Below are 15463 nucleotides of genomic sequence, written 5' to 3' on the forward strand. Positions count from 1 at the left end.
TTTTGAAAATGAAGTATCAGGACAAGTAACAAAAATTCAGTGATCAAATTCAGTATGACTATTTTGATTAAATATTGATGATAAATGTGTGAAGCAAGAATTTTTTTCACATTTATTACTCTCTATGTTCCACATGCAACATTTTGCCCTGACGAAAATCTCACTTTCCCAGTTCCTTTGGTTTTCCTCCTACCCTTGAATCCATTTCATTTGTTGGGGTAGGGGAAGGGGAGGCAAAACTACCGTACAGGTTTATTGTGAAATTTCAGAGAGATAAAATGTAAAGGCACCTACAGCGCACCTGTGTGGCTCAGTCGGTTAAGCGTCCACCTTGGCTCAGGTCATGATCTCATGGTTTGTGAGTTCGAGCCCTGCATTGGGCTGTCAGCACAGAGCCTGCTTCAGATCCTCTGCCCCCTTCTCTCTTTCTGCCCCAGCCCTGCTCATGTTCTCTCTCTCTCTCAAAAATAAATAAATATTTTTTAAAAATTAAAAAAATGTAAAGGCACCTGGACCTTAAGCTCAGCAAACTGGAGTGCTCTGCCCCTTCTTTTATTCACCTCATAGATTGTGGTGCTTTGCAAGGTTGTATCAGGGATCCGCTCCTTTTATAGCTCACGTTCTTCCTAGTGTCATCTACTCCTAAGGCTTCAGCTGCCTCCTATAAGTCAAGGAGGACTGTATGTCCAATCTCCCCACCTTACTATTGGTGTTCTAAATGACTCTTCAGCTGCCTACTAACCAAGTCCATCTGGATGTCCCCTAGGCCTTCTCTCTACCCAGCATGTCAAACGATACCACCACTTACTCAAATGTTCAAGATGAGAAATCCAAACATCGATGATTCCTGAGTTGTCTGATCACACCCTTCTCCCTTATCCTCACATCTAATCAGACACTGGCTTCTGTCCCTTAAATTCCACTTGACACCCCCAATGGATGACCTATTTTGTTTGTTGCAATATCCCTAGTGCCTAGAACAATGCCTGACACCTGCTAGATACCCACTCAAATCATTTATTGAATGAATCAATCTGACCTCTTCTCTTTATCTTCACTGCCACGAATGTAGTTCAAACCCTAATTATCTCTTTGGAAAATCAGGCACATAGCTCCTGAACTAGTCTACCTGCCTCTAGTAACTGCTGCTCCCATTACCATCTTTCCACTCCATCATATAAACTGCCTGCCACAAGTTAAACTATGAACATTCTGAAAAAAGACCCCAGATTTTCCCTGGTCCTTCATAATATAGCCTCAGTTTACCTCTTTAGCCTATCCTCCTGCCACTTCTTCACTCATATAATTCCCTATTTTCGCTACGTTCAACACACATACATTTCCAAATTTCAAATTCCACTGTTCATTGACATATATAGGAAAGCCATGGACTTTTGTATATTAACTTTGTATTCTACAACTTTACTATAATTGTTTTTTAGTTCCAGGATTTTTTTTTTTTTTTTTCTGATTCCTTGGGATTTTCTGTGTAAACAATCATGTCAACTGTGAACAAAGACCGTTTTTTCCTCCTTCCCAATCTGTATAAGTTTAATTTCTTTTTTTGGTCTTACTGCATTCTTAGGACTTTCAGTATGATGTTGAGTAGGAATGAAAGTAGACATCCTTGCCTTATTCCTGATCTTAGGGGGAAAGATGCTGGTAATCTATTTTCTATTAAATATGATGTTAGCCACAGGATTTTTTGTAGATTCTCAATCTTAGGAATAAATAATCTAGCAATCTATTTTCTCACCATTTTAAAAAATGTTTATTTGTTCTCGCTTCGGCAGCACATATACTAAAAAATGTTTATTTTTGAGAGAGAGACAGAGAGACAGAGAGACACAGAGCATGAGTGGGAGAGGGGCAGAGAGAGGGAGATACAGAATTCAAAGCAGGCTCTAGGCTCTGAGCTGACAGCTCAGAGCCCGACCTGGGGCTCAAACTCATGAACTGTGAGATCATGACCTGAGCACCTGAGCCAAAACTAAGAGTCAGATGCTTAACCTACTGAGCCACCCAGGTGCCCAGTTTCTCATCATTAATATGATGTCAGTAATAGGTTTTTCTGTAAATGTTATCAAGTTGAGGAAGTTCTCTATCCCTAGTTGCCTGAGAGTTTTTATCATGAATAGGTGTTGGATTTTGTCAGATGCTTGTTTTTTTTTTTGTGCCTGTTGATACAATCATATGATTTTTCTTTAGCTTGTAGATTCTCTTAGAATATCAAATATATATATATATATATATATATATATATATATATATAAACACTTGACAGTAGTTGCCTTCCAGTTTGCAATATACATTTCAAGTAATCTAAGTTCATGTTTAAATAACGCTGTACTGTTTCATGGGTAGTGCAGGAATCTTAGAATATTCCCAATTCCTGCCTCCCATCATTGTTGTCAATTATTTTACTTACCATACAGTATAAACATCCAAAATGGTTACCATTGTTAGTTTGAACAAAGTTATCTATTAGACCAAGTAAAAATTTTTTTTTAAAGATTTTATTTTACCTTCATCTATTTGTCCCCTGATGCTCTTCCTTTGTCCAAGTATCATTTCCTTTGCTCTGAAGAACTTTTAGCGTTTCTAAACGCAGGTGTCCTGGCAACAAATTTCTTTAGTTTTTCCTCAGAGAGTCTTTATTTTTCTTTCACTTTTAAAGGATAATTATGCTGGATTAATATCCTACATTGGTAAGTTTTTTCTTTCACCATCTTAAATATCTACAGTTTTCTTGCTTGCATGGTTTCTGACAAGAAATCCAGTATAATTCTTATTCATGTTCCTTTACAAAAAAGGTTTTCTCCCCCCAGCATCTTTCAAGATTTTCTTGTCTTTGTTTTTTTGCAGTTTAAATATGATATGCTTAGGTGTAGATTTTTTTGGTATTTATCATGCTTGCTGTTCTCTAAGCTTCCTGGGTCCGTGGTTTGGTGTCCCCATCATTAATTTTGGAAAATTGTTAGCCAGTATTGTTTCAAATATTTCTTCTGTTCCTTTCTCCCTGGTATCCCCATTATACCTATGTTACCATTTATATAATTGTCCCATAGTTGTTGGATATTGTTTCCTTTTTTTTTTTTTTTTTTTTTTTTTTTCCTATTTGCATTTCAGTTTGGGAAGTTTTTACCTACATATCTTTAAGCTCACTGGTCTTTCTCCAGGGTGTGTTCAGTCTGATGATTAATCCATCAAAGGCATCTCCATTTCTGTTTTTTATTTCTAACATTTCCTTTTAATTCTTACAGTTTTCACCTCTCTACTTACATCACCCATCTCTCTACTTACATTGCCTGTTGCCTACTTTTCCCATTAAAAATCCTTAGCAAATTAATCATAGCTATTTTAAATTCTTGGTCTAATTAATTCAAACATCCCTGCCACACCTGTCTGATTCTGATGCTGGACTTGTGTCTTCAAATTGTGTTTTTGTTTTTGTTTGTTTGCTTTTTCATTATGCCCCTTGCAGTTTTTTGGTTGAAAGGCAGACATAATGTATCAGGTAATAGGAACTGAGGCAATTAGCCTTTTAGTATAAGGTTTTATATTAATCTGAGTAGGAGCTGGGTTGCATTTAATGTTTGCTATACCTGTGTCAGAGACTTCTGTTTCCTCTATTTTCGTTTGTATTCTTCCCTGTTGTATTGTTTACCTAAGACTTCTTTCTTAAGGAGTGTGTCCTGCAGCTCATGAATTCCACTATTATTACACTGGAGCCCCGTTTGATGGAACAGATTTGGGAAGCAATCTATAATGTTTGATTCGATCTCTGTTTTTTACTTATCTGAGTCCCTGGGCTGTGACCTTCAGAAACCTCCCGCCACCTTCTCTTACATGACACAAGACTCAAGACGGCTAGAACTGTATAACTGCACTTGCCCCATGTCAGACAAGGCTCTGGTAATGGTATTTTTCCTTAGGGCAGGTCTTTGTCATGGAAAATCATCCAGGTGTATTTCAAAATAGTTACTTTCCCCTCCCCTGCCCTGCCTGAAAAACAAGGGGATCCCAATCATACTCCTGAGACTCTGATGGGGTTCCTGGGGATGAATCCTAGAAAGTGTAGGGGTTCTCCTAAGAGTGGGCCTGCAGGGGGCTTTAACATTCCAGCTAGTTTACACTCAGCCTCCAGTAACTTGTCAGTTACCGTTTCACGGTTCATATCAGTTACTGCTCCAGAAGCTTCTGCTCCCAATAAGTTCTCTCAACTGCGATTCTACCTGCCTGTCTTTTCTCCGGTGGAAATAAGAGAAGCCATTGATTTTCAGCCGGTTCAGCCTTTTTCTTACTGTGAAAATGGAGTCAGGCCCTCCAAGCTCTTCACATGTTGGAGCTGAAACTGTAACCTGCCCACAAATTTTTTTAAGAAGTCCTTTCCCCATTTTCCCTATAAAGCTAGCCTGCAATAATCCTGAGAGGCCTTCCCTGATCTCTCTGCTACCCAAAAAGCTCCTCCCCATGTGATCTAGTACTTGGTGCAACTGCAAGTATTACACATACCATCTATCGGCTCTGTGACTCTGAATGCCTGGAGAACAGGCATTACGGTCTGTCTTTGCATTTCTAGCATATGGTATAAATCGATGTCTGTTGAATTGAAAGGAAAAATGAACAAAACACCATTCACTAATTAGAAACAAAGTACTACTTTTATTTGGCTCACTTCTCCATTTATTAGAATTACCACATTTGGAGAGGCACAAAGCACTTAAGTTTTACATGACTACAAAGTTATCACAAATCCCAAACTTTTTAGCCACAGATATTTCACTTACTCTGTTTAAAGAAAAAGCTTTCAAAACATTTGAGTTAGCTTGATACATAGAGACCCTGAATATATGGTAACTACATATTTTTAAATGCTTGCACTTTCTGTTCTAATGTCTTCTTTAAATGGAATCCAGCATAAAAGGGATTGAAATACGTAAGGTCATGATGCAAATGCTTTGGAGAGACAGTGAAATTAATCTGTACAACATTGAAAAAGATGTAGTGTGCACAGAAGTTTTGTAAGGATTCACTGAGCCATCTGGGCTTCCATGGCTTGTGCTGTCCATTCTGGTGCTGTCTGGCTAATTTTCTCCAAAAGGTTATTCACTTGGAAACAAAGTGACTGGATCTGTTTGTCCCACGTTGGCAGGGCTTCTCGTGCTAAACAAAAAAAGAACAACGTACAGAGTTTACTCCATACATTACTCCATATATTCATATGGAATGTGAGTTAAAAGATAATTTATAGTAGTATTAATTTTAAAAGTTTCTTCTGAAAATCTTGGCTAATAAAGTTAAAGCTAATTAAGCAATAATTAAGGAAAATACCCAAATTACTGGCACATGGTATAAAACAAAACCAAAACACATGCACGTAGATACATATTATTATTATTCAGGAAAACAAAATAAAACCAACCAATCAAAGCACCTCAGTCACAAAAACCACCACAATAAAAGCCTCACTGAGCCATCTCATCACCAGTTTTTCTTGATTCACAAGACACTGCCACCTACTGGAGAAAGCAAATCTATTTCTATAGTCAAAACTGTCTCTACTTGACTCTTGTGAAGGACACATATTTTAATGATTAAACAAAAACCAGAAAAATTCATCATGAAAACACAAGGTTTTCCTCTATACCAGCAATATACAGTTAGAAATGATGAACTCAGGGGTGCCTGGGTAGCTCAGTTGGTTAAGCATCCGACTTCAGCTCAGGTCACGATCTCACAGTTCGTGAGTTCCAGCCCCGCGTGAGGCTCTGCGCTGACAGAACCGGGAGCCTGCTTCAGATTCTGTCCCTCTCTCTGTGCCCCTTCCCTGCTCGTACTCTGTCTCTCTCTCAAAAAATAAATAAAGAAAGAAAGAAAGAAATGATAAACTTGGGGAACATCAATTCAAAATAGCACCCAAATTTTCCAAAATAAGCACAGAATTAATGAAAAAAACTAAAATAAAAAAATTTTAATAAAGGACATAAAATAACTTTAGACACAAACCATGGTCCCAGATGGAAAGATGCAGTATCATAAAAATAACAGTCCTTCCCTATCAATATATACATTTTAAAAACTTACAAAGATAATCACCCTGATCTCTGTTTTGCTTTCTACATAGGATAAAGTTATTAACTACAGAAGAAATGATGTTTGAGAACAGTCAAGAGAATTTTGCAAATTAAAAACAGTGGCAACACTGTAGGATATCTCTACAGTGGAATGTTATTCAGCCTTAAAAAGGAAAAAAGCAATATGTTAAGTGAGAGAAGTCAAAAGCTCACTTAGTGTATGACTGCATTTACACGAAGTATCCAGAATAGGTAAATCCATAGAGATAAAATTCAGACTTGTGGCTGCCAGGGGCTGGGAGGAGAAATGAGGAGTAACTGCTTACTGGGCACAAGATTTCCTTTTGGGAAGATGAAAATGTTTTGGAACTAGGTAGAGTGGGTGGTTGCAAAACACTGTGAACATACTAAGTGCTACTGAATTGTTCACTTTAAAATGGTTAATGTTATGTGAACTTCAATTCAACAAAAATACATTAGTAGAGGGGGTAGGAGATGCTTTTCCAACAGTAAGATTTAGTCTAAATTTGTTTATTACCATATTGTTACAGATCAGTGGAAAGAAACTGATAACAGAAAGAGACCCAAACATACATGTGGAAGCTAATATATGTCAAATATCAGAAAGTAAGTTTTACCTAATAAATAGCACTTGCAAATTAACAGTACATCTTTAAAAAAAGACAAACTAGCCCATACCTTAAAATTATATACAAAAATGAACTATAGACAGATTAAATTTCTAAATATAAAACAGTAAATAAAAATATTAGAAGAAATTTTAGAAAAATATTAGTTTTACCCCAAGGTAAGTGAGACCTTTTAAATTAATACAGGAAACTAAAAAGCCATAAAATTAAAAAGTGACATTTTTGGCTGCATAAGAATTTTATTTTTTTATTAAAAAATTTTTTTTAATATTTTTATTTATTTTTGAGACAGAGAGAGACAGAGCATGAGCAGGGGAGGGGAAGAGAGAGAGGGAGACACAGAATCCGAAGCAGACTCCAGGCTCTGAGCTGTCAGCACAGAGCCTGACGCGGGGCTTGAACCCACGGGCTGTGAGATCATGACCTGAGCTGAAGTCGGACGCCTAACCGACTGAGCCACCCAGGCGCCCCTGGCTGCATAAGAATTTTAAACTGTGTTTATGGTATGCATTGCCTTACTTCAAAAACACAACTGACAGAATGGTAAAAAATATTTGTACACATTAACAAAAAAGAGTTTAAATTATCATTAAACCAAAAGCTATAGCAAATTGATGCTGAGAGATCTGAAGGAGAGGTGTGGGGCCAGGAAAGAAACAGACCAGAACTAATATCAACTCCACGGAAGAGGAAATGCTAATGGCCAGTAATACATGGAAAGATATTAAACTTCCCCAGTACCAAGGAAATGCACATTAAAACAATAATGTAGTATTTCCCCCCACAATTAGCAAAAGATAAAAAGAGGAACAATATATAGCTGTTGAACATTCATTTCCTCATATTGGTGAAAGTGCAAATGGCTACACCTTTCTGGAAAGCAAACTGGCAGTATCCATTAAGGATCGAAATACATATGTCCTTTGATGGAATGTTATCACTTTTGAGACCTTGTTCTATAGAAGTAAGTGTACCATATATAAAGATATGCACAAGGAAACCACTTGAATGTTCATCAATAGGTGAACAGTTGAACCCCATGAAATTCTACATAGCTTTTAAAACAAATAAATTAGATTTATGTCTACTGACTTGAAAATATGTGCATGATTATTTCAAAAAGTCTGTAGAACACTGTGTGCTTAAAATTATTTTTAAGTTAAAAAAACTATGTTTTTCACATATCTATATAAGCATATAGAAGCTTTAGATTAGTACTAGTTATGCGAGGGGGAGGAAAGATATGATGAACTCTTATCTTTATTTATAGTCGCAATACTTGTTATTATGAGCATATTTTTCATGGCAATTCTTTAAATCTAAGAAAACTGGAAAGAATATTACTCTATCAAGCTGTCCTTTCACTTGGTGACATGTCTGCTATACTATTCATTATGTACTATTTGTTTTTCCAATACTTATTTACTTCCCACTAAGAATGTGTGGGGCACTGGAACACATGCTCCATATACGATGAGAACAAAAGAGACTTAATATCTACCAGCAGGAACCTTAGCTGGGAAGCAAAAACAGACATTTAGACAAATGGTTACAGAAATGAAAATAACTGATTAATGCTAGGAAGAAATTCAGAGTGACCAAAGAATATAGAACTATAAGCCATACCTAACCTGGAGAGTCAGGAAAATCATTACCAATTTACGTTGCTCAAACTAAGACACGGGAACAAAAATAGCTGAGAGAGAGGATGCTGGTGGAGAGAAGTGGGTATTTCAGAATGTCTGATGTGCGAAGGAATTTACAGTGCTAGAAAGAAACAAAAAGACCTATGTGGTTGGATTAGAAAGAGAAAGTTATAAAGATCAGGCAGCACCTGTTGACTTCATAGAACTTTGTTCTATAAGCCATGGGGAAGCCATTCATTACAGTGTCAAAGAAGAGAGTAACATGACCTAACAATTTGTTTTTTATATTTGTTTTGTTTGTTTACATTTAAAAAAAATAAAGATCACAATCATTCTGGCTATACTACAGCAACTGGACTAGAAAGGAGCAATTGTAGATGTGAGGGAAAAAGCCCAGAAGGTGGGAGAGGGTTCACAATAGGCTAGTGACAGTAAGAAATGAAGACAAGTATGTGGATTCCAGATACATGCAGGAGGTAAAACTGAAAGGATTCTGGGCAGTGAAGAAGAGGGGTCAAGGATAAGAAATGCTGGAGAAAGTAAATAATGTAGCTTTTGGCTGGCTGGTTGGTTGGCTGGCAGGTTGTGGGATGGAGGCAGGAAGGAGACATGGTGAATTCAGTTTTGGATATGTCCATTCTGAGATGTCCAACAATCAGTCAGGTGGAAAATACCTAGCACGCAATTAGCACCACTAGGTCTAGGACTCAGAAGAGAAATTTACACTAGAAAGGCAAATCTGAGCATTGTCTGCACAAAGATAGCAACTGAATCAATGGGAACAGATGAGATTACCAAGGAAATTTAATAGAGTGAGGAGGAAAAGGCCTTGGGAATAAGCCCTAAGCAACTCCAATATTTAAAGGCACTACAGAATCTACGAAGAGGACTGGAAGAATACCTGGAGGAGGAGGGAAAGCAGGAGAAGGGGGTGAAGGAGACGACAAAAGCCATGATGGCACAGGGTGGTGGGGACAGTTCAAAAAGGAGTAAAGGATCAATGCTATTCGATAATGCTAAAAAATTAAAATGAGGTCTGAAAGATAAAAGTCTTTTTGTTAAAATGGGAGAGACCCAAGTAAGTTTAAATATTAAAAAAAATTTTTTTAAGTTATTTAGGTTTTGAGAGAGAGAGAGAGAGACACACACAGGGGCGGGGCAGAGAGGAGAGACAGAATCCCAAGCAGCTTCTGCATCACCAGCGCAGAGCCCAACGTGGGGCTTGAACTAATGAACTGCAAGATCATGACCTGAGGTTCGATCAGAGTCAGATACTTAGAACTGACTGAGCTACCAGGTGCACAGCCAAGTATGTTTAAATACTGATGGAAAGAAGCCAACAGAGCAAGCAAGGGTGAAAACTGACAAAACAATGGCTAATTTTAGGTTCCTAAAAACCTGTTTTTGAGGGATAGGGGCAACAGTCAAAGAAGGGAGCCAAAGCACAAGGAGAAGAACTGGAAAGGAAGACAGAAAACATTTCCAGCAAAACACAAAGGAGGAAAAGGTAGAACTAGATGATATTTAAAATTCAGAAGGGTTTTTTTGTTTTTGTTTTTTTTTTTTGATGTCTACTAATTTTTGAGAGAGAGAGACAGAGTGTAAACAGGGGAGGGGCAGAGAGAGAGAGGGACACACAGAATCCGAAGCAGGCTCCAGGCTCTGAGCTGTAAGCATGGAGCTTGTCGCAGGGCTCAAACTCACACACCCGAAGATTGTGACCTGACCTGAAGTCAGACACTTGACCGACTGACCCACCCAGGTTCCTGTAAAATTCGGAAGTTTTATAAATCAGATAAAGAAGTTAATTTAATTTCACCCTGACAGATTTTTTTTTCTGTGAAATATGAAACAAGGTTTGCTGCTGAGAATGAAGGAGAAAAGTCAGAGATTTAAGAAAAATGAAATCTGAAATAACCCCTTGCAGAGTAGAAAAGAAGAGTAGCCTAAAGAAATGTATCAAGAATCCCAGGTACTGCTGAGAACCCAAGACCTTGACTTTGCAGTGGTATCAATCTCCAGCAATGTTAGTTAGCTACTCACGTACTGGAATGAAAAAGATGGAGAATGGGTTCATCACAGCTGAAGTTTTGCTGGACAGCCAGAACAAAAAGTTAACAGGCAAGTGATCTAGGGCATTTGTGAAACAGTAATTGGAATAATGAATCATGGAATCCATGGATGGGAAAGAGTAGTAAAGACAAAAAAGGGCTGAGCTGACTGGAAAAAAGTAAAAGTTAATGGACTGGAGGCTCGAAGGTAGTCAAGGAAGAGCTAAAGTGGAAGTAACTGACACAGACTGCTAGAAAGACAGGAAAAACGTTGTGAGAATGGGGCATTTCAAATTGAAACTTTACAGGTAGAACAGTTCCAGGTATAGGAAGGTCCAGGGTGTAAAGAGGTAGGAATAGGGGCTGAGGAGGTAATACACAATAAGAGAGTCAAGAGATCAACTTATCTGTCTGCCTCTACTAGTTTAATGAGCTGCTGAAGAGGAAATCAACTGGCATTTTCACATGCCTGATACATGGTATGTGGTTAATCTATGTTTGATGGGTAAATGAAAAAACTGGTAAGACGATTCCATCTTCCAATTTTTCTTCAGCATAAAAAAATGCTATATTAAATAGATTCTTAAATATAAGCTCATAAAAATTATTCTAAATGATTTCTTTGGAAAATGAGCTCATTCTAGTAGTAATATGCTGGGTTAAAGGAAATTGTTCAACGTGTCTTAATCACAAATATACAACAGTTTACTGCCATTTCATTATGACAGAAATAAGCAAAACTTACTTTCAAAATGAACTATTCCATCAATCTGATCAATAAATCCATTCATACGTCCTTCTGTTATCATTTGTGATGCTATCTTTTCTGCCTGTAAAAGAAAATAAAAAAAAAAATTCTCACAAACTTTAATTATCATATCCAACAGTTAGTTACTCACGTATAAAAGAAGTGAAATCTCTTGGTTTAGCTACCCACACGCTTTTCGTATGCGTTCATCTGCTGTCCACTACAACAGTGAATCTAGTAAAGCTGCCTATTTTATTCCCCAATTCTCCCTGGGTATAATCGGTTATTTTAAGTTAACTGGGATGTTTTTCTTGTTGTCAGATTTTGGACGAGAATCTAGTGATCTTAACAACTTTTTCCTCTGCTTAAAATCAAACTAACAATTTTTCTTCTTACTGACATGCATACACAGGAACACCCAAAGTAGTTTTTCCTTTTACTTCATCTAAATTTTCACAGTGTTTATCACCTAAAAAATTCTTTAACAAAGTGGGGTGCCTGGGTGACTCAGTCGGTTAAGTGTCCAACTTCGGCTCAGGTCATGATCTCAGTTTGTGAGTTCAAGCCCCGCATCGGGCTCTGTGCTGACACCTCAGAGTCTGGAGCTTGCTTCGGATTCTGGGTCTCCCTCTGTCTCTGCCACTCCCCCACTCACACTCTGTCTCTCTCTCAAAAATAAACAAACATTTAAAAAATAATAATAATAATAAATTCTTTAAGAAAGTAGTATTTTTGAAGAAAAAATTATAAGGAGGAATGATCTTCAAATCTGAGATTTGAGATTAAGGGGCGCCCGGCTGGCTCAGTAGGTAGAGCATGTGACTCTTGATCTTGTAGTTAAGAGTTCAAGCCCCACATTGGGTGTAGAGCAATTACTTAAAAAAATAAAAGCAATCATTCATTAAAAAATTATAAATAAATAGGAATTAAAAGAGGATTTAAAAGACAATTAAAGGGAACCAAAAGGTCTTCTACCTAGTTCCTAAAGACACGTTTCATGTTTATTATATGTAAGAAAACTGGCTTATGATTTAGTCATTTTAGTAATTCTGACCATCTTCATGATTAATCCTAAACCGACTGTGACTAGCATTTATTGTTAAATATATATTCACTTCCCTAAATGTCAGCCTAAGAAAAAGTATCTTTTATTTTTTTTTATTTTTTTATTTTTTTTAGCATTTATTTATTTTTGAGACAGAGAGAAACAAAGCACGAACGGGGGAGGGTCAGAGAGAGGGAGACATAGAATCTGAAACAGGCTCCAGGCTCTGAACTGTCAGCATAGAGCCCGACGTGGGGCTCAAACTCACGGACCGCGAGATCACGACCTGGGCTGAAGTCGGCCGCTCAACAGACTGAGCCACCCAGGCGCCCCTAAGAAAAAGTATCTTTTAATGGTAACTTAAGCTTTGGTTCCCAAATTGTTTCACTTCTTGTACTGTGTATTAAATATGCACAAGTAAAGGAACCATGTTAGGAATTCTAAATTAAAATTTCTCAACAGATAAAAGGGGATGTAATCATTACTACATGACTGTAAGGTATGCAAGCTAGGTAAATGTAAGGTTGATTGCTTGTTTTTACTCTTATTTAAAATTAAGAGAATGTTTTGTAAATGATACCTGAAATACCCTCTACATACTATTGGTACTTTGTTGGTATTTGTACACAGCCAATCAAACTCTTATCGTGACTAAAAATGAAATTAATTTCCTAGTAACTCAGTCAAATTAAGATAAATCAAGCAGAAAAGTTACAAGAGAATAGCCTGGAGAATTACCACAGTCATTCTTTCAAAGAGATGAAATATTTAACCTGTAAGTCAATCCAGTGCAGAAAAAAGTAAGGCATGTATCAAAATCTTAAGTTTGTCAGAAATCAGAAACTACAATGAACTGGATTTAAACAGACACCACTCGAAATGGGTATCACAACCCAAAACCCCTTTAAGATTTTCATTCTGGTTCCTTTTATCATAAAATACAGTTTAAAAGAAGCAAAAAACAAAGACAATTCCATTACAGTACTATTGTAACATTCAAATAATTTATTTCCATTTTCCTGAAGTTTTTATGTGTATTTTTATTGCAGTTGCCAGTATTTATCAATTACATATTTTCTTACTACATCAATAGTTTAGTCTCTTAACTTCTTTTTTTATATATTAGAAACAAGAAAATACCTTAGCTGCAGGAATCTCTAAAAGAGCTCCAAGTTCTTCAAAGGTAATATTATTATATAATTTGCTTGCAGACAACAAATTGTGTTCAATAACAGCTCTGTCCAAGATGCTAGAACCTTAAATAAATATAAATTAGACAGTTTTAAGTGAGACTTGTCTTACACTTTTAAAATACTCATTCTTTTTTTCTAAAAACTTCTAGGCACATAACAACCCATAATCATTGTCTTTATTCCTCTTACGAAATTTTAAAAGTAAGGAAAATGCCTTATTTAGTAGAGTTTGAATAGTATACAATTAAATACAAATAACATATTTAGAAAATGAGTGACTAGCAAATAGTTACTAACCGGCTGAATGGATTTAAGCCTTAAGGTTTGAAGTTTTACTTCCTTATGGTAGCTGTCAGATTGATTAACTTTACTTTTCTTGGTAGGAGCACAAACTTTTGTTAGCAAGAAGTGGCAAAACCCCCATGCAACATGTTCCACAAGCTTGATAAAGTCAGTGCATGTACAGCTCAGTAGAAATACCTGTTTTCTTTTGGGCACTCCGTAAGTACCTTACCATGATGCAAAGATGAGAAATGTCTGGAAGGTAGGGCCAGCTAACCATGAGAGATCAGCCATAGCATCCTCCCTTAAGTGAAGTAATATAAGGCCTGATGAAGTACTGGACACAAGGCCCCATTCTGAAGGTGCCTGACTTGCTAGGCTCACCCAATTCTTTTTTTTCCTTTCCAGTTTTATGGAGATATAATTGACATAGAATATTGTTGTTTTTTTAATTACAAGGATTTTTTTCAAATTTTTTAAAAATTCCAGTTAGTTAACATACAGCGTAACATTAGTTTCAGGTGTACAATCCAGTGATTCCTCATTTCCATACACCACCCTGTGTGCATCACAACAAGTGCACTCCTTAATCCCCACCACCATTTAACCAATCCCCCACCCCGCCCACTTCCCCTGCAGTAACCCTCAGTTTGTTCTCTATAGTTAAGAGTCTGTTTTTCTAGTTTGCCTCTCTCCCCCCATCCTCACCCCATGTTCATCTGTTTTGTTTCTCAAATTCCAGATGAATGAAGTCATATGGCATTTGTCTTTCTCTGACTTATTTTACTTAGGATAATATTCTCTAACTCCATCCACGTCATGGCAAATGGCAAGATTTCACTCCGGTGTATGAGTAATACACACACACACACACACAACATCTTTATCCATTCGTCAGTCGATGAACATTTGGGCTCTTTCCATACTTTGGCTATTGTTGACAGTGTTGCCATAAACATCAGTGGACACATATTCCTTTTGAATCAGTAGTTTTATATTCTTTTTTTTTTTTTAATTTTTTTTTAACGTTTACTTATTTTTGAGACAGAGAGAGACAGCATGAACGGGGGAGGGTCAGAGAGAGAGGGAGACACAGAATCCGAAACAGGCTCCAGGCTCTGAGCTGTCAGCAGAGAGCCCGACGTGGGGCTCGAACTCACAGACCGCGAGATAATGACCTGAGCCGAAGTCAGATGCTTAACCGACTGAGCCACCCAGGTGCCCCAGTAGTTTTATATTCTTTGGGTAAATACCGAGTAGTGCAATTGCTGGGTTGTAGGGTAGTGCTATTTTTAACTTTCTGAGGAACTTCCATACTGTTTTCCAGAGCAGCTGCACCAGTTTGCATTCTTACCAGCAGTGCAAGAGGGTTCCCCTTTCTCTGCATTCTCATCAACATCTGTTGTTCTTGTGTTGTTAATTTTAGTCATTCTGACAGATATGAGGTGATATCTCATTGTGGTTTTAATTTGTATTCCCCTGATGATGAATAATGTTGAGCATCTTTTCATGTGCCTATTAGTTTTCTGTATGTCTTCTTTGGAAAAATGTCTCTTCATGTCTCCTGCCCATTTTTTTACTGAATTATTTGTTTTTTGGGTATTGAATTTTGTTAAGTTCTTTATATATTTTGGATACTAACCCTTTATCAGATGTGACTTGTATTAGTTTAAGGTATACAACATAATGACTTGATATATATACACACTGTGAAATGATTATCACCATAAGTTCATATAGCATCCATCACCTCAAACAATTTTTTTCTTGT

At 37.1% G+C, this 15463-nt stretch overlaps 1 protein-coding gene across 2 annotated transcripts in view; it reads right to left on the bottom strand.

Annotated features, from left to right (window-relative positions):
- Nucleotides 1-4645: 4645 nt before the first annotated feature.
- The window catches only part of COPS4 (COP9 signalosome subunit 4), a 42153-nt gene continuing 31335 nt past the window's right edge, over nucleotides 4646-15463 (bottom strand). The window contains exons 8-10 of one of the 2 annotated variants that reach the window (XM_019465712.2): nucleotides 13358-13473; nucleotides 11170-11254; nucleotides 4646-5166 (exon numbers count right to left, since the gene is read on the bottom strand). In XM_019465712.2, coding sequence (XP_019321257.1) covers nucleotides 5033-5166; nucleotides 11170-11254; nucleotides 13358-13473 — 335 coding nt within the window. In that variant the 3' untranslated portion in view covers nucleotides 4646-5032. The remainder of the gene's footprint in view (nucleotides 5167-11169; nucleotides 11255-13357; nucleotides 13474-15463) is intronic. The other variant, XM_019465720.2, reaches the window with a different exon arrangement.

Source organism: Panthera pardus, unplaced genomic scaffold, assembly GCF_024362965.1.
Source record: "Panthera pardus isolate Hobbes unplaced genomic scaffold, ASM2436296v1 HiC_scaffold_13, whole genome shotgun sequence".
Lineage (NCBI taxonomy): Eukaryota > Metazoa > Chordata > Mammalia > Carnivora > Felidae > Panthera > Panthera pardus.